Source organism: Mytilus trossulus, unplaced genomic scaffold (genome assembly GCF_036588685.1).
Source record: "Mytilus trossulus isolate FHL-02 unplaced genomic scaffold, PNRI_Mtr1.1.1.hap1 h1tg001225l__unscaffolded, whole genome shotgun sequence".
Classification (NCBI taxonomy): Eukaryota; Metazoa; Mollusca; class Bivalvia; order Mytilida; family Mytilidae; genus Mytilus; species Mytilus trossulus.
Window position 1 is genome coordinate 1 of NW_026963720.1, and position 20,602 is coordinate 20,602.

Sequence of the window (20,602 nt, forward strand, 5' to 3'; positions counted from 1 at the left end):
CGCTATTCCGTTTGCCGAGATAGCCACAAAAAAGGGCCACGGACTTGGACCTGGTACATAGTAACGAGAATAAGGATTACGATTCATTGTTTAGGGTATAAACATAAACATAAAGTTCAGCGGTATCCAATGAGCCGCCAGAACAAAAACATCACAAACTCTTCTCAAGTTTAAGGACTCCCTGTGTGACACCCCCTTCCCGTGACAACAACTTCCATATAGGTATAGTCTAAAACATGCCCTAATAAAGCTTATCAGACCCAGGATAAGCAGGAACACTCCACTTATTCACCCTCCCACGCCGAAAACGAGGATTTCCCCAAATAAGTTTAGACTAGGAGGGGCTGCTATGTTGCTTGATCTTAACAGGAAACACATTAAGACTAGACTTGGGCAGACTAACAAGCCCCCTTTATTTATTACTAGCAGACGCGAGTGCCTCATCTTATAGATAGCATTCACATACCTGAACAAACCTGATGAACACAACCCCATGCCCGATCATAATAATAATGGCCCCCACTACCCCTAATACCGTGTTGCTAAGCACTCCTAATAGCACAAGCCTCATATGCGCTACAGAGGAATATGCTACCAAACATTTTAGGTCCACTTGCCGTACACACGCTAATCCTGCGTAGACACCTCCTGCCAAGTTCACCACTAGTAGCAGCACAAAAAAACGCTTCTAAGCCTTATTTGTATAACTATTATAAATCGAAGCAGCCCGTACCCTCCTAATTTTAGTACCACCCCGGCCAATAGCATCGAACCGGCTACTGGGGCCTCTACGTGAGCCTTAGGTAGTCACAGGTGAAATGGATATATTGGTAGCTTGATAAGAAACCCTAGAATGTATAGCCATCACAATCTCATTCCCCTTTTTTTTACTAGCCTTACCACAGAACTTATCCTCCTCCTCAACCCTCTAATATAGAGTTCTCTTACCCCCCATAAGAAAAAAAGAGATCCGAACACCGTATAGATTACTATATACCCCCCTGCCTGTAAACGCTCTGGCTGATAGCCTCAGCCTACAATTAATAACAACAGAGGGGCTAGCACACTTTCAAAAAAAAAAAAAAAAAGAAAGAACCTCCTCACCCTGAATCTTATCACTAAAATTAGGCTGATTCTGATAATTATTAAATTAAATCTTGCTTTCCGGTGGATCTTAACCCTCCTTAGGTAGGAAAGAATTGCTACAAATAGAGTTAGTGTAACCATTAACCCTATTACAAAGTCTGTGGTGTACAACCCGTTCAACTCTACCCCCCCTATCGCGACTCTTGTGGCGCCCATACTTAGAATAGTTAGAACGCTTAACCCAATGACACTCATATTTAGGTTTTTTATAATAATCAATGCAATAAGTCTAATTGCCAACCTTTTAACCATAAGTAAGACAGACTTTATCTGACACATTCAGTGTAAATGAATTATACTAGTTTATATTATCTTACATACACCCTAACTAGAACTACTACACACACACTAGCCATAAGTATGACACATAGAAGAACAGTCCAACACAAACTCATTAACTTATCATAACGTAAACGAGGTAAAGAAGCACGAATAACCACAAAGAAGACCGCAAAAGCCATCATAAAGACCCCGATCAACGCTTCATTTCCCCCGAAAAATATCGCCGCCCTTATAACCCTTCTGAGAAGAATACTAGAGTACTCCGCAATAAATATAACTGCAAACCCCCCTCCGCTGTACTCCACGTTGTATCCTGACACTAATTCCGACTCTCCTTCCACAAAATCAAATGGCGCCCGATTAGTTTCAGCTAGCATACACAGCATTCAGACAACTATAACTACGCACAAAGGAAAAAAGAAAAAAAAGGACCTTTGTTGGAACACCCTAATTTCTTGAAACATAAACACACCCGAGCACAGCACCACACAAAAGAAGATAAATCCTATAGGGATCTCATAAGAAATTCTTTGCGCCATCGCACGAACTGCACCTAGCAAAGAGTATTTAGAGTTAGAAGCCCATCCGGATATTATTACCCCGTAAACCCTGACTCTAGTAATAACTATAAACAGAATCACCCCGAAAACATAAAACACTTCAGCCGACTTATACGGGTATAAAAGCCATCCAAGTAAACTGATAGTTAATATTAGTGCAGGAGCCAAAATGAAGGGCCCTACGTTAGCACGTGTAGGCACAATAAACTCTTTACATAACAACTTACCTGCGTCACTAAAAGGCTGCAAGATCCCTATATAACTCACCTTGGATGGACCCTTTCGGATTATAATGATAGCCAAAATTTTACGTTCCAACAAAGTATAGAAGCCCACAGCGAGAAGCACCCCTACAAAAGGGATAACACCAACAACCACGCCTACTCAGTCCACCAGTGCAGCCTTAGTCGACCCCAAGGGAGTAAAAGAGTCCGCTGACACTTGACAAAGGCTTAATAGGATAGAGGCTCCAAAGAAAACAGCTACTCTCCTTAGAGTCTTAAATAGACACTCGACACTAACCATAATGAGACTGGGCTTAGCTTTGTAATTCACACACAAACAAGAGTATATCTTATAAGACGAGCTTAAATCGTATGCATTAGGTCTGCCAGCTTGTGCCATGAAAGCAAGTATATATACTTATGAATTGATCCTAAATCAAACGCATTAGCTCTGCCAGCTCTCACAAAGATAAGAGCCACTACTCACGGCGCCTTAGGGGCATGAGCCCTATATCCTAATATTAGACCACCTTATCACTAAAAGCTACTTGCCCATTGTACAAGTTCATTAAATTAAAAGTTTAACGCTTCTTAAAAGCTTTAGCTTATTTTTTATTTTAGTTAAGAGCTTCCAACCATATGACAAAATATTTCTCAGGAATAAACTCAATCACAATCGGTATAAATCTATGGTTAACCCCGCAAATTTCAGAACACTGCCCGTAAATAATTCTACACTGGGAAGCTTTTATAGGAAGCCGATTAATTCGACCTGGGATGGCATCTACTTTAATTAGTAACTTAGGGAGTGCAAACGAATGGAGCACATCAGACCTTCTTACAAAAGCAGTTATTTGCACATCTGCTGGAGCCACCATCCGGTTATCAACATCCAACAAACGATACCCTCCTTTTCTAAATGTCTCCTGCTGGTCTTCTATGTAAGAATCAATTGTATAACACGAAATTCTTTCAGCGCTTTCTCTAGAGCTTGGAGTGTCTAAATTGCGACAAAATTCGTAAGATCAGTACCATTGTTTCCCAATCGCCTTAAAATTTCACCGGGGCCGTTTTACTTCTTCTATATAATATAGGTTAATTATAGAAGGAAACCACAACCCTACTAACATCAACATTGGCACAATAGTCCATCAAAATTCTAATCGTTGACGGTTCAAGAAATGGCGATAAGAAAATTTAGTAAGAAGGATTACGCATCCTATATATATAACAAAGACCAACACAGCCACTGCTACTATCATCACAAAACCATGGTACCGGAACAGGTCTTTCCCTAGTTCCCCATGGACAATATCACCAAAATATCGACTCCCGTAAAAAGACATATTTATATTTTTCTACACTTATTAGCCCACTCACGTGCGCTACTTTCGCGATTTACTAATTTTAATAACTTGAAATAAGCTAAAAACTTAAACCATTTCAGGTCTACAGGACGACTCCTACAGAATTTAGGGTATTCAAGCAGCTTGTCCCACACCCACAAAGAAAGAGGGTTTAATAACAACCTAGAGAAATAAATGACTGAAAGACACTGCCCCAAAATGATATAAGGCTCCCGCACTGGGCGAGCACCAATCCATGTTAACCTAATAAACCTACCAACCAACACTCAAAACACTACTTGATTAAACGGGTAAAAACATAAACTTCGATACTTACCTCTGTGAAGACTAGGAATTAGGTATAATACTACAATCGACAAAAACATAACATATACCCCCCCCGCTTTATGAGGAATTGAACGAAGGATTGCATAAGCAAACATAAAATACCACTCAGGCTGAACATGGATTGGCGTTTTTATAGGATTAGCAGGCCAATAGTTTAAATGATTCCCTAACAGCTCAGGATCCACACACACTAAATATATAAAAAAGAACCTAAAGCAAACATAACCAAAAAGATCTTTAATAGTATAGAAGGGGTGGAAGGGCACACACATAGTACCTCTTTCAATACCCAAAGGGTTATTACTCCCTTTCTCATGTAAAAAAAACAGGTGTAAAAAAACAACCGCCACTATCACAAACGGTAAGAGAAAGTGTAAAGTATAAAACCGCTTTAGAGTTGCATTACACACGGTCCAACCCCCTCATACATAGCGGAGCATACTCTCTCCTACTACGGGGATCACTCTAAGTATATTAGTAATAACAGTAGCCCCCCAATATGACATTTGCCCCCAAGGCAAAGTGTAACCGAGGAAAGCCTCCGCCATAGTTAACAAAAACAAATGCACCCCAAAATACCACACTGTCTTATCTAAATAAGACCCATAATACAGCCCACGAGCAATGTGCGCATAAATACAGATAAAAAACATAGAGGACCCATTTGCATGAATATTACGCAACATTCATCCTTTTTCCACATTACGCATAATATGTACTACAGAATCGAATGCCATGTCTTCATGAGCAGTATAATGAGTTGACAATAAAAGACCCCTTAGAAGTTGGATAATTAGGCACAAGCCTAGTATAGAGCCAAACCTTCACCAAGCGTTTAAGTTTACAGGACAAGGCAAATCATAGAACCTGTCATTCATAATCTTCACCAACTTATTAGTACTTCGTCACGGACCAACCCTCTTAGGCGTGTTAATATTATTCACAGTATTGTTACCAACCATCTCATAAGAAAGGCCTACACCTTGTTTATGAGTTTACAGCTCACCACCTCTTCCTCGGCCACCTCATGAATTTTTGTTATATATACAGGCACAAACCCCCCGCACACCGCATTTTTTTATGAGTACACATAAGCTTGGACCCCCCTTTTTACACCTCTGAAGACACCCAAAGTGTTAAGTGTCCAACTTTGTTTTTGCTCCATTTTTACTTTATTTTTAATTAGACTTAAAGCGACCAACAACTTACGCTTCAAAAATTTTTTTATTTTTAAGATACACGCCTCGTTTTCGAACCGAAAACCACATGAGCAACCAGAGCTGGGGTAAATGAGGAAATAAACGTCTCAAATCCCCATTATCCTACAGCTTACAATTAGCTATAGAGCCCAAGTAACTTAGAATTTAAGGGTCAAATTCACCACTTTCTCTGCCAATAATTAGGTTGAATCTCATGTGGTCCTGAAGAATGCTTACTCCCCGCAAAGGCTTTGTAGCCTTTCAAGCATACACTAAAACCAAGTTAATTAGGTGTAAGGAGACCCGTATTGACCAGTTTTTAAATAGACCATAACAGCCTAACAATAAACGAATTAACTGTAATTTTGCTTATCTTATGGATTATTTTAATAAATTATAACTATTAATACACCAATAAACTTTAACTATGAGCATTAATAACTACTGACCCCGTCTTTACTAACATCAGGAACACTGTCTTCTTCACTTACAACCACATTTCTCTGCTCGACTGGCTGACAGACATTAGCTGGGACTTCAGGCTCCACAACAGCTATTTGTTCTTCTAAAGGAACATAGCCACCCTCAGCATGGGGGCCCCCTTCCTCCTGATTATCAGGAACAACTTCAGCGACACCATTCACAACAGCATCTCCAACAGCTGAAATAGTTTCAGGTAATGGGAGCACCCTAACAGTGTCACCCCCTCCGCCCTGACATAAGTCCCCTCCTCCAACGTCTATTCTAAACACTCAGTTTTTATATGAAAAAAAACCATCTCACACACCCCTTAACAGTAAGCCTTTTTTTGCAGCAAACCCCTGCCTAAGCCACTCTCATACAGCCTCTCTAGTGCCCAACACATTCAACAATCTATCACTAAGCAACACACTCATTTACATAAAAAGAACCCTTTTTATAAGTTAATCAGCCTATTATACAATATTATTTATGTCATTACAGATCCGTCACAAAGTATTGCTTTAGCTAAAAACTCGCTCGCTTAAAAGAGACCTTAAAGCTATGCATAAGCTTTTGGGTTAACAAACCCAAAAACTTCAATTAAAATAAAGCTTCGCAGGGTCTTGTTGCTCTTCTTTTACACACAGGCCTCTTCGCTTTACCCTTATGCAAGAAGTACTAAAATTTATTTGCCCCACTTTACTTCAAGTAAGCTTTTTATGAGGCAATCGTGTGCATTTCTTTAGAAAGATAAATTCTAAAAAACCTCAGTGAGATGAGCCTAAAACTAATTAACTCCTCTTAAATTGTTTATAAAGAAAAGCTTTAACTTTTTCTTTAGGAATCAAAGTCCTACGTACTATAATACTTCTTTATAACACCTCAGAGCAATAAACTACTTTTGAGCTTAGCTTCATCAAAGCAACTGGGCCATCCCCCCACGTACAACTAAGCTAGGAAGAATTTGTAGCTCTCAGTTATATTAACATTAGCAACTAAACACAACTTAAGAGACAGGCTATCTGGCTTGAGAATAAGAATCTTATACCCTAAGCAAATTACTGGGATTTTCAATTAACAGCTCAACATTCTAGCTTAATTTATTCACCCAGCGTACACTAATTTCATTAAAATTTTTGCCCAGAAGGCAAATATAGTAATTATTGCTATGTAACCATCCTATAACCAGCACATTTAACAGCCTAACGCCACGTTTATTTACATAAAAAGGCCCTATACAATATTGTCTATAGCACTCAGATCTGTGACAGAACATTGCTTTGCTTAAAAACCTTTTATACGAAACTAACTCACTTAAAAGGGACCTCAGGACCAGACATAAACTTCATCACTTGTAGTCTTTGTAAGTTTATAACCCACCTAACCCCCTTTTAGGCGTGTTAATATTACATACTATTGTTAACACTTACTTTTTAAGACGCTCACAACCTTGTTTACAAGCTCACGCTTCTACGTTTCACAATTTTATTTAGCTTCATTTTGTTGCTGCACACCACATTTTTGTCACCTCTATTTAACCTGCTTTCCTATTTCCTCCCCTCCAGATCAGCCCCCCCAGGCATTAGTGTGTCATTTTGATTTTATTTTATTTTTGATTTACTTTTTTGCTTAGACTTTAAGTGACCCATGAATTACGCTTTGGGAACTTTCATATGACTTGATTTCTATTTATTTTTTGATTTTAAGATACAGATAGTCTAGTTTTCAAACCCCAAAAAATCACATGAGCAACCAAAATTAGGGCAAACGAAAAAAATTAACACCTTAGATCCATTTCTCCTGCAGTTTACAATTAACCACAGGAAGCAAATAGCTTTAGAATTTAGGTTTAAGTTTGTTTTTTTCTACCACTAATTAGGTTAAGTCTCACATGACTCTGAAAAATGCTTACTCACTGTAAAGGGTTCAAAACCTTATCTACAACAGGTTGTAAAGCATAATCTAAAACAAGTTTGGACAGGTATGGGCATTCGCAACTAGATTTTCAATAAAATACACAATGTCAAGTAAAATTAAGTTTTACTTTGACTTATAAGTTATCTTAACTAAGGGCTTTTTACATGCATCAGCAACAGGGTTTCCGTGTAAAAGGACAGGAGAACAGGCCTTGCGGTCACTGTACCGGCCGGTAACAGGAAATGCGGTACACTATAAAACCTCATTCTTAAGGGTTTCCACAGTGTTTGGTTTTTTTTTGTCTGTTACTAGCACAAATCCATTACACACCGCCTTTTTAGAACCCTTGTTTTATTCTTTAGGTGGGTGATTGCTGCTTTTTGGCTGCATTAATAGACTGTTTTATTTTTTACCTAATTTGCAACCCGTTTTAACCCTATTTTTTAATAAAATAGCAATACTAATTTTAACAAGAACCAACGACACGCCCTACCGCCACTAATTGGCCTTCAGCTTCATAAAAGGCAACCCTTTTTATAAACTAATCAGTTTATTGCGTAGCATTATTTAAGCAATGACAGAGCCAGGGCAAAGCGTTGCTTTAGCGAAAAAGTCCTTTCGTACAAAATTAGCTCATTTTTAAAAGAGGATAGAAACTGAACTAGCTCACAGCCGTTCTGAACTCAGCTCATGTTAGATTTTAAAGGGCGAACAGACCCACCATTAGAAGCTTCTACGCCTCTAGGATATCTAAAGCCAACATCGAGGTCGCAATCTTCCCCTCCAATACCATCTTTCGGGAGAAATTGCGCTGTTATCCCTAGAGTAGCTAGCCACACATATAAAGTTAGGAAATACGAGTTAGATTTATATAATAGTGAAAGACTTATTTTCACTGATCTCCCATCAAAATCGTATAAGAGCCAAAAACTCCAATTAAGATAAAGCTTCATAGGGTCTTGTCGTCCTTCTTTTACATAAAGGCCTCTTCACCTTAAAGTTAGTTTAAATTAAATTTTCAGACACAGCACCTTCTTCGTTAACCCTTTCATACCATCCTTCAATTGAAAGGCAAATTATCGCGCTACCTTAGGACGCTCACGTTAACGCCGCCGTTTACAACAAACATTACTCTAGTTGCACTGGGCAGGGACTACCTTTTACTTACATCAAAAGGAAATGTTTTTGTTAAACAGTCGAGAAGTTTAGTTTGCCGAATTCGTTTAAAAACTTTTATTTAGCCTTTAGTTTTTTAAGGTAAAACAAAATAGTAATACCAAATAAATAATATTTTTACTCGTTTTTATCATAGTCACTGGTCCTACAACCATAGGCTTATTTTAAAGTAAATGAATAACCCAATTAATCTTTTTTCCCCATCTGGTTTTAGTTAAAATACACTAATATCTAATAGCCAGTTTAAAGCCTATAGAAACCCAATTTTTTTTTAACATCAATTTTAGTATTTTTCAGCTTAACCCAAAAAATTTTACCCCTTAAATAGTTAAGGAAAATGCTTACACATCTTTTTAAGCCAACCAGATATCTAAAAGCGCGAATAGTATCTAGCCGCTATTCTTTAGTTTAATTAAATCTCTGCCACGATTTCTTAACTCAAAAAAATAACTCTCTTTTATTCGGGAAAATTAAATTCTTAAACTTGTCTTGAAAAACCCTTATGCAAAAGGTACTAAAATTTATTTATACTATTTTAATTCAAGTGCACTTTTCACAAAACAATTATGCACGTCTCTTTAAAAAAGATAAATTATAAAAAGCCTCAGTAAGAGGAATCTAGAACTGACAATTCTAAGTTATATATTAACTACTTTTAACTTATTTATGAAGAAGAAGATTAACTTTTTCTTTAGGAATCAAAGCCCTACTTACTACAATTTTTCTTTATAACGCTTCGAAGTTCTAAGTGCCAAAAAACTACTTTTGAACTTTGCTTCATCAAAGCAACTGGATCATCCCCCACGTGGCACTAAGCTTAGGCCTAACTAGACTATGGAGAATTTGCAGTTCTCAGTTATATTAACATTAACTACTAAGCACAACTTAAGAGAAATACTATCTGACTTAAGAATGAAAATCTTATGTTTTCCCTAAACTACTTAAGCAAGCCAAAGCAAATTACTGCGATTTTGAATTAACAGCTCAACGTTTTAGCTTAAACTATTTGGCCAGCATACACTAATTTCATTAGAACTTTTGCTTGGAAGGCAAATATAATATTATTTACTATATATGCATATTATAGCCTAGCAGCAACTTCCGTTACTGCTACCTTGTTACGACTTTTCACAGGTTTCCCCGCGAGCGACGGGCGATTAGTACTCATCTGATTGTATTCAGGGTAATTTTATTTTTAACCCTTACTTACAAGTCCTTCTTCAAAGGCAAGTTTTCTTATCTTATTTGTCTACTTAGTTGAGCTACCTTTTAGTAGCTCAATCTTTGAATTATTGCTTAAGTTACATCTGTATCCCAGATTAACCTTGTCATAAGCTGCATGTCAATCTGAATTATTTTTGAAGTTGTGCTACATGGGCATATAGCCAATTCTAGTAGCTGCACCTAACTAAAAGTAACTTACCTTACCGAACTCAGCAAGTAAAATAAGAGTTAGCTTCAGTAATAACCAAAAATTTTACCCGGACACTCACCATATTAGAGTAAACAACCATACACACGCACTAATAAGACAAGGCTCAAATGTAGGTGGGTTATCCTTTAACACCCAGGATCCCCTGTTTTCTATCTCAGACACCGCCTATTTATTTCTCTTTGACAACCAAATGTTTAGTTAAGAGGAACTTTTGTTTTAAACTATGGATAACAGGGTATCTAATCCTGGTTTCACTTCATAGATTCGTTAGAAGCTCACTAAAACTTTAGGAATATAACCACAAAAAACCGTTAACATTACACTGCACCTATAGTTTTTTTATAGTTTTATAACACAACATTGACTCTAACCAATCCGCTTAAATTTATATTCGAACTGAATCTAACCGCGGCTGCTGGCATTCATCAATTGACCCCGAATTTGTCAAAAAGCTGGGTTAAAGTTTCCTTTATTAACCAATTTTCCCCACTGATGTTGAACTTGCACTTAATTTGTTCAAGCCCGCATTTAGAATCATGAGAAGCATTTTGCCCATAAATTTAGGGCCATAATCAAACCCTCCTACAGATTTGACACAAGGTACTAAAGTATCCATCTTCCTCATTTTCAATGAGACGCTTTAATTAAGCTACTGTATCTTCTATTTTAGGTTTATTTTACTCTTCGTAAAGGCACCATGGTTTTTATGCACAAATACGACACCACTAATATTACAAACAGTAACACACCAGCTATTAGGATATATAACCTTAACCCGCTTCTTTCAGCCATGAAACTTAGAAACAAAGACCCGCTAATTTCTCTGTACTCGTAATTCATAAGACCCATAAGGACCGCTCTGGCACAACACCTTCTGACGAGAACCATAAACTCTAGATTAAAACGATACACTTCATTGGGGTAGATCCTTAAAACATACAAGAACAGGACTATTACACCCCTAACGTAAGTTAGGAACAATAAGAACCCTAACAACCTTCTAACCTCCAGTGCAACCTCCACACATGCAATTATAGACCCCCTCAATAGCACTAGCCCTAAAGAAATAGGTTGCTTGGCAATTAAGACAATCGAAAACACAGCCATCAAAATTACACATATGACTATAACTCTCATTATATAAACATAATTAAGCTTACGCCCCCCGCTACCACCAGCCCTCATACTACCAGCTGGTAGGTAAAATAATTTTTCTGAACAATTTCATTCAAACAGCTGAGTTGACCTAGTCCCTTATGGGCACCTTGAGGGCCCAATAGCTCTAGTCAACCTTGATCCAGACTTTGAGCTACCATCCTGGACCCCTTAAAGAAGGCCATTTTTCTGGGGTGGGAGGTTAGCCTCTCTATGAGCCACATTCTCAAAAAGAATCTTAATAGTTTGGCTGACGACCAAGGCTTAGACCCTAATTTTCTAAGCACTCCTCATCACAAAATTAACCCTACAAAGGGAATAAGAAATACTCTGACTCTCTCATATTTCTCAAGAACTACTACAAACCCAAACCTCTCTATTTTCCTCCCTAATACCCCTCCTAAGATAATAGCCCCAATATACAGGCTAAGAAAAGGAGTTTGTATATTTAAGTGCTCATTAATCCGCAAACTTCTGCTATTAACGTAATTAGACCCAAGTATTACTCTAAATACAATCCGTGCCCTATAAAAAGAAGTGAAGATTAAACCTGTTAGCTCTAATAAATAGCACCCATAAGTTATTCTTCTGTCTATCATTCTTAGCTCAATTATTAGGTCTTTAGAGAAAAACCCTCTTATAAACGGGGCCCCTCTCAAGGACACAATTGCAACCGTTATTGCACCCATTCTTACCGGTAATCCTTGCCACAAGCTTCTTAACCCCCGGATATCTTGGATTCTTTGGTTTCTATGAATAACACCCCCTGCGCCTAGAAACAACAAAGCTTTAAATACCGCATGGGTTACTAAATGAAAAAAAGCTACAGACGGAAGAAGGATTGAAATCGAGAATATTATTAACCTTAACTGCCTCAAAGTCGAGAGTGCGATTACCTTTTTTAGGTCAAACGCAAACACAGCCCTTGACCCCGCTAATATTAGAGTAAATAGTCTTAAGACTATAAGTATTTGAGTCACAAAGGGATTAGCTCTGATAATATAAAAAGAGCGAAGAATCAAATAAACCCCAGCTGTCACCAATGTCGAAGAATGCACCAAAGAGGAGACCGGTGTGGGTGCCGCCATGGCAGCAGGTAGCCATGCGCAAAACGGCATTTGTGCGCTTTTAGTTATACCTGCAAGAACTACCACAAACCCTAAATTAACCCATGTCTGCACTGGGTGGTATATATAAATTAACCACCCCCCTTCTCTTAAAAAAATAGAAACTCTAAAAAGTACAAAAACATCCCCAATTCGATTAGTCAAAGCTGTCAACATAGCCGCAGATAACCTCTTATTGTTCTGGTAATAAGCCACTAATAGGAATGAGGTGAGCCCTAGCCCGTCTCAACCAATTAAAAGTATTACTAAATTAGGAACTAAGATTATAAACACTATAGACAGCACAAACAACCATACTAATCCCATAAACCGCTTGTAGTATGGCTCTCCAGCTATATACCACTTGCAGTAGGTTGCTACACTTCCTCTAATTACCAAAACCGTCCCAACAAAGACTATTCTTACGCTATCTAGTAGAACTCTGAAGCTAAATGAGAGACAATTACTCTCTCAAACAGTAACTTCCAATAAATAAGCTTTTCCAAAGGTCCTCCCTCTAAGAATAAATAAGTATCCAATCAGAATCAGTAAAAGTAACCCTAAGTTACTTTTTAATTGTATGATACTATTTTTACGAGCCATCTCTTAGTAACCTTGACATCAAATCGTCTCCGCATAGTCGCATCACCATAACCAGAAGGGCCAAGCAAATTCTGGCTTCGCAAACAGCTAAACATAGAATTAGTAAAATTAACCAAAACTGATTTATTAGAAACACATGGGTTACAAACAATAAGCCTAGTCTTATTATTTCAAGCCCTACAAATAAACACAAAAGGTGTTTGTTTATACGGAAGATTACAAAACAGCCTATACTTATTAAGAAAACTCCTAGGAATTTTATTCAAATCATAGCTTTAAAACACATAGTTTTCTACGACTTACAAGGCCGTCGCTTCAGCAAAGCTTTTAAAACTACCTACCTTCTATGATCCTCCGTATAGAGACACAATAAGACACAAAAAATATAACACTGAATACACGCGATTGCAACTTCAGCGGCTCCAAAAACACCTCCGCCCATTATTAACCCTTTAATACCCCCAACTCCTGTAAGCAGCCTTCTGCTATTTAACCAGCTAACTACTAACTCTCTCCTGCATATAGTTAGAATTACTTTACCAGCTCCCAGATTTAGTGTCAGACGTAAAACTAATGTTAAAGGGCGAAGTATGCCACTAATTAGCTCAACCACTACTATAAAAGGCACAAGGATTAACGGGCAACCTGTTGGAACGAGACTCATCAACCCCTGCTCAAATCTGCATAAAAGACTAGATAAAACTAAACAAGTTCAAATAGACAAAGCAAAGGAGAACCCGAACACAAACTGCCCTCTTACAGGGAAAAAGAATGGAAAGTTTCCAGACAGATTTAGTATCAGAATTATCATGAACAGACCCCTTATTACTAGAGGAAACCCAGATAGCTTTAGTCCCTTTCCGTTCAATCGAATCATCGAATAAGTAAAGGATAGCACCAAACTCCGAAAAGAGCTCGTACTTCTACCCTTAGTGTACACGTCTCTAAATAGCACGGTTATTGGCACTATAGAAGACAGCAACCATAACGGCATAGACAACCAAATTAAGTTATAGCTGTGAGCATCAAATCTAGAAAAAACATCTATTAACATGACTTTAAATTATTGATTACGCGATTTCTTATAAATATAAGTGATACACGTGTTATAAGGGTTAGTTCACACAAATGGCAATTGGCTATAAACATGCTTCCTTCCTGGATAAAGGTCTCGGGTACCTGCTCAGTCTATTTCACCACATAAACCCCCACTAAATACAACCCCTCGCTGGCTTACTAGAGCCTCTCATAGAAGGAACTTAAAATATATTAGAGACCCAAAAGACACAGCGGACCCATAAGAAGACACCCAATGTCAGTGAGCATAAATATCAGCGTAGTCTATATACCGTCGAGGCATTCCTCTTAGGCCTAAGAAATGCTGAGGAAAGAAGGTAGTATTTACCCCAAAAAATATTGCTATAAAATGGGCTTTCCTCCATTTCTTATTAAAGCATACTCCAACAAAATTTGGCAACCAATGGTTAAGACCACAGAACACCCCAAACACCGCCCCTATTCTTAGCACATAATGGAAATGAGCCACCACATAATATGTGTCGTGTAGAGACACATCCATAGAAGCCCTAGACAGTAAGACCCCTGTTAGCCCTCCCACGGTGAATAAAAACAGAAACCCAGTACTTCAGTAGGCGGCAGGCTTTATTTTGAATTTTCTTCCTGCTATAGTTGCCAGTCATCTGAATACTTTCACCCCTGTTGGAACAGCGATTACTATAGTTGCGGTAGAAAAATAGCCTCGAGTATCAACATTAAGACCTACGGTAAACATGTGGTGAGCCCACACCATACACCCTAACCCTCCAATTCCGATTATTGCGTATACTATCCCAATTAGACCAAAAACCGCTTCTTTTCCAGAGCAATGCATAATTACTTTTGATATCACACCAAAGGCAGGTAGAATAAGAATATACACTTCCGGATGCCCAAAAAATCAAAACAAATGTTGGAACAAAACGGGGTCCCCCCCTCCTGCGGGATCGAAAAAAGTTGTGTTAAAGTTTCGGTCAAACAAGATTATTGTGATGCCCCCTCCTAGAACCGGAATTGAAATAATTAAAAGAACTGCAGTAACTCTAATCCTTAAAACATAAAGCTCCGCTCGTTCTCCTTTCATTTCTAACACTGGCATATTTTTATTGGTCCTAGCAAAGTTAATAGCCCCCACTAGAGAGCTGAGCCCAGCTAGATGTAGTGACACAATAAGAACATCCATCCTAGGGCCCCTATGATAGGGGTACACAGATAAAGGGGGGTAAATAGTTCATCCAGCACCAACTCCTTTATCCGTTCTAAAGGACAGTATTAGTAAATATAGTGCATTAGGAGATAGTCAATAACTTAAGTTGTTTATTCGCGGGTAAATTATATCTTTACCTCCTACTAGCAGAGGAATCAACCAATTACCGAAAGCTCCAATTAAGATAGGTATCACAGCAAAAAAAATTATTATTAAGGCATGCGTTGTAACCACCACATTATAGAATCAATCTCTTTTTAAGAACACTGCTCCAGGATGCCCCAGTTGCATTCGGATCATTAACCTCAACCTTGCTCCAAACAACCCTCCTCAGACTCCGCTATACAGATAAAGGGTTCCAATATCTTTGTGATTTGTTGATCACAGCCATCGACGTCACCAGGACTCCACTTCTCCATAACCCCCTACTTCTTCCTTTTTTAGTATTTTTATCATTTTATTTATCCTTACTTAGAAGCCAATCATCTAGCCTTATTAGCCCTTAGAGCCGCACTAGATTTTAGCCTCTTAATATTTTTTTCCCTATACGCTATAGTAAGATATGCCTTTTCAAACCTTCTATTAGATCCTTGAGAACTTTCATTGGTCCCATACTTCCTTAAGAAGCACTCTCGACGTGAAAACCACAGGTACACACAATACACTTCCAACAGCAAAAGTAAGCCTCTTACAATCACCTCTCATCAAAATTCGTTTCGCATAAATGCCACTTCTAGTATTAACCTACTCATTCCAAAGACCCCTCACGATATTCGTGGTAGAGACCCCCAAACAAGATAAGAAGGAAACCCCTTGAGGACAAAATCCCTAACACTCTCTTACCGTAAAAGAACATGTAGGCAAAAGGTATTAACAGCACTACCTCTACATCAAACACGACGAACAAAACTGCTACTAGAAAGAATCGGATAGAAAAGGGCCTCCGAGCTCTTCCAATAGGCTCAAATCCACACTCATATGGACTGCACTTTTCTCGGTCTAGACCCCGCTTTTCCCTTAGTAGCATAAATAACCCCGTAAACAAAAAAGACACAATGCAGACAAACGCAACTCTTAACCCCATAACCATTCTTCTAGAAAACTTATGGAAGTGTCTTTAGCTCCCAAAGCCAATATTTTATTTTAAACTATATCTAGCTAAAAAAGGGTTGACACCACTAATAGCCCCACAACCTATCGTTCTTAAATTAAACTACTTTTTTATAAGGAAAAATGGTACAAGCCATTTATAACAAAGTTAGCAGCCCTATTATGTTAATTAACTTCCTCACTTAAGAATGAAAACCTAGGCTTAATAATTAGATGCAAACCAATCCTTTTTTTTAAAGTACCATTCTACAAAAAGGAGGTAACAACTACCTATAGTTATGTTTGAAACAAAATATTTTATTTTAAATTACCTTTTTATCATACTTTTGTGGTTTTACCCACTCTTTTTGAGCCGAAATCAAAACGCCCCTGGCCTAAAAGCAGTTTCTAAATAAATCTCACCAAGATCAATGCCCCCCCTGCTAGGTTAGCCCCGATCACTATCCTCCACATAATCTTGAATTCTGCTTTGTTTTTGTCTACTAACCTTTTTATTACTATCCTATAAAAAAAGTCAATGTAGAATTTTAGCCTGATTACTGAACCTATAATACAAGCCACGATTACAGCCCTTCCTCTCATTAGAAACACCAATACTTTCGCTAGAAAGCCAAGGAAAGGAGGCATCCCCATCAGTATCAGTAACCCTATACCCCTCGCGGCTCTACTAATCTGACCGCCCATTCTTGTTTTGTTTATTATTGAGCACCCATAAAAAAACAGCCCTACCGACAGCGAGTAAACTGCAAAATACCCTACAAAGACTACTCTTGACCATGTGAGCCCTAACAGCATTCATGATGTATGCACAAACGACGAGTACGCGCTTATTACTCGTACTGAATTCTGGTTAAGGCCCCCTACTGCCCCAATTCCAGCTATCAATACAATTACTACTCACAACCCCTTAGAGGGTATAATTATTGATAAAAAGACAAGGGGGGGCGACTTTTTGCCAAGTTAATATTAACCCTCTTGCTAAACCATTCTGCTGTTCTTAATAATTGAAGGGACCCACGAATGTAGCGGGAAAACGCCAGATTTTAACACTGTACCCGCCCCCCTTATCACCAGCCCTCTCACTACGTGCTGCTCTATCAAGGTTACAAAACCCACTAGTATCAGAATTGACCCCGTTCTTTGTACCACAAAATATTTTACACAGGGGCTCAGGACTATAGTGACCATCAGGGTTTATAATTACAAGAAATCCATACAGATTTAGCTCTAAACCGAGTCACACCCCTACTATCTCTTCTCTTCTAACCCTAAGAATTGTCCCGATCAATATTACCCCTAATCTCACTAATTTTATAGGTCTTACCACAAAGCTTACCATTTCAAGTAAAGGTTACTTATAACACTTGAAAATCATAGGTCTTCTGTCCTTAATTAGACTACTTTACTCAGACTAGTAAGCGCTTGGAATCGCTTTGGTACTTGATTTCAAATCAAAACTGTTTAACTAGTCTGTATGACTCCTATTTTTAACCTTTTAAAATGGTCAGGGAATCTTATATCAGGACGGAGCATGCTCTTCTTGAATGTACGCATACCACGAAGGCTTTGCGTCTGGGTACTTAAACGTATAGACGTCCCCGTCTCATATTTTGAACCACCACATGTATAACCATCCTCCAAACCACACATATACTAAACATCATAATGCTACCCATACCACATCTACGAAGTGTCAGTACCAAATGCAAGCCTCAAAACCAAAGTGCCGTTGACTGGAAAACTCCCCACGCCATAGTCGGACTAACCTCACCATTAGTCAAAGAGTCCCCACAACTACGTGCATTCCATGAAACCCAGTTAGTAAATAAAACACTCTTCCATACACCCTATCTGCAATAGTGTATGGAGTTTCAGTAGTATTCTCGAAGTTGCACTAGGAAGAACACAGTCCCACATAAAATTGTTACCACTAGGCCAATAAATGGCCCAACATCATAATCCTTCAAACGCATTCTCTTATGGGCTTGAGTTACGAATAACCCCCTCCTAATTAAAAGACCTGTCTCGAACAGCCTTGTCGACGACGGGTTTGGCGTGCGGATCCCTGGAGGGGGGTCATCGCATCCCTAGTTCACACGAGGGTCTTAAGGCATTATGGAAGAAAGTCCAAAAAAAAAGAAAAGAAGAACATTACTTCAGACAGAATAAAAAAGGGCAACTCCATCACGAAATCTCTTGATTACGAAGCGAGTATGAAACCCAATATCTCCCTCACGAATTAAGTCTCGCCATCATCTAAAAGTTCTCAATAGTATAACACCCCAACCTCATTCCTATTAATAGAAATCTGGGAGTTCGATGCAGTCACAAAATTAACCCTACCGCTATTCCGTTTGCCGAGATAGCCACAAAAAAGGGCCACGGACTTGGACCTGGTACATAGTAACGAGAATAAGGATTACGATTCATTGTTTAGGGTATAAACATAAACATAAAGTTCAGCGGTATCCAATGAGCCGCCAGAACAAAAACATCACAAACTCTTCTCAAGTTTAAGGACTCCCTGTGTGACACCCCCTTCCCGTGACAACAACTTCCATATAGGTATTAGTCTAAAACATGCCCTAATAAAGCTTATCAGACCCAGGATAAGCAGGAACACTCCACTTATTCACCCTCCCACGCCGAAAACGAGGATTTCCCCAAATAAGTTTAGACTAGGAGGGGCTGCTATGTTGCTTGATCTTAACAGGAAACACATTAAGACTAGACTTGGGCAGACTAACAAGCCCCCTTTATTTATTACTAGCAGACGCGAGTGCCTCATCTTATAGATAGCATTCACATACCTGAACAAACCTGATGAACACAACCCATGCCCGATCATAATAATAATGGCCCCCACTACCCCTAATACCGTGTTGCTAAGCACTCCTAATAGCACAAGCCTCATATGCGCTACAGAGGAATATGCTACCAAACATTTTAGGTCCACTTGCCGTACACACGCTAATCCTGCGTAGACACCTCCTGCCAAGTTCACCACTAGTAGCAGCACAAAAAAAAAACGCTTCTAAGCCTTATTTGTATAACTATTATAAATCGAAGCAGCCCGTACCCTCCTAATTTTAGTACCACCCCGGCCAATAGCATCGAACCGGCTACTGGGGCCTCTACGTGAGCCTTAGGTAGTCACAGGTGAAATGGATATATTGGTAGCTTGATAAGAAACCCTAGAATGTATAGCCATCACAATCTCATTCCCCTTTTTTTTTACTAGCCTTACCACAGAACTTATCCTCCTCCTCAACCCTCTAATATAGAGTTCTCTTACCCCCCATAAGAAAAAAAGAGATCCGAACACCGTATAGATTACTATATACCCCCCTGCCTGTAAACGCTCTGGCTGATAGCCTCAGCCTACAATTAATAACAACAGAGGGGCTAGCACACTTTCAAAAAAAAAAAAAAAAAGAAAGAACCTCCTCACCCTGAATCTTATCACTAAAATTAGGCTGATTCTGATAATTATTAAATTAAATCTTGCTTTCCGGTGGATCTTAACCCTCCTTAGGTAGGAAAGAATTGCTACAAATAGAGTTAGTGTAAACCATTAACCCTATTACAAAGTCTGTGGTGTACAACCCGTTCAACTCTACCCCCCCTATCGCGACTCTTGTGGCGCCCATACTTAGAATAGTTAGAACGCTTAACCCAATGACACTCATATTTAGGTTTTTTATAATAATCAATGCAATAAGTCTAATTGCCAACCTTTTAACCATAAGTAAGACAGACTTTATCTGACACATTCAGTGTAAATGAATTATACTAGTTTATATTATCTTACATACACCCTAACTAGAACTACTACACACACACTAGCCATAAGTATGACACATAGAAGAACAGTCCAACACAAACTCATTAACTTATCATAACGTAAACGAGGTAAAGAAGCACGAATAACCACAAAGAAGACCGCAAAAGCCATCATAAAGACCCCGATCAACGCTTCATTTCCCCCGAAAAATATCGCCGCCCTTATAACCCTTCTGAGAAGAATACTAGAGTACTCCGCAATAAATATAACTGCAAACCCCCCTCCGCTGTACTCCACGTTGTATCCTGACACTAATTCCGACTCTCCTTCCACAAAATCAAATGGCGCCCGATTAGTTTCAGCTAGCATACACAGCATTCAGACAACTATAACTACGCACAAAGGAAAAAAGAAAAAAAAGGACCTTTGTTGGAACACCCTAATTTCTTGAAACATAAACACACCCGAGCACAGCACCACACAAAA

General features: G+C 38.7%; 2 protein-coding genes and 2 pseudogenes across 2 annotated transcripts; all 4 read right to left on the bottom strand.

Moving 5' to 3' along the window:
* Nucleotides 1-1,454: 1,454 nt before the first annotated feature.
* LOC134703938 (NADH-ubiquinone oxidoreductase chain 1-like) lies at nucleotides 1,455-2,612 on the bottom strand (annotated as a pseudogene).
* A 217-nt stretch (nucleotides 2,613-2,829) lies between these two features.
* On the bottom strand, nucleotides 2,830-3,558 carry LOC134703939 (cytochrome c oxidase subunit 2-like). The gene is given in 1 exon segment (XM_063563522.1): nucleotides 2,830-3,558. A coding segment is annotated over 1 exon segment (729 nt).
* Nucleotides 3,559-3,560: 2 nt separating this feature from the next.
* Nucleotides 3,561-4,868, bottom strand: LOC134703940 (cytochrome b-like). The gene is given in 1 exon segment (XM_063563523.1): nucleotides 3,561-4,868. A coding segment is annotated over 1 exon segment (1,308 nt).
* A 12,935-nt stretch (nucleotides 4,869-17,803) lies between these two features.
* Nucleotides 17,804-20,078, bottom strand: LOC134703937 (NADH-ubiquinone oxidoreductase chain 4-like; annotated as a pseudogene).
* Nucleotides 20,079-20,602: the final 524 nt, after the last annotated feature.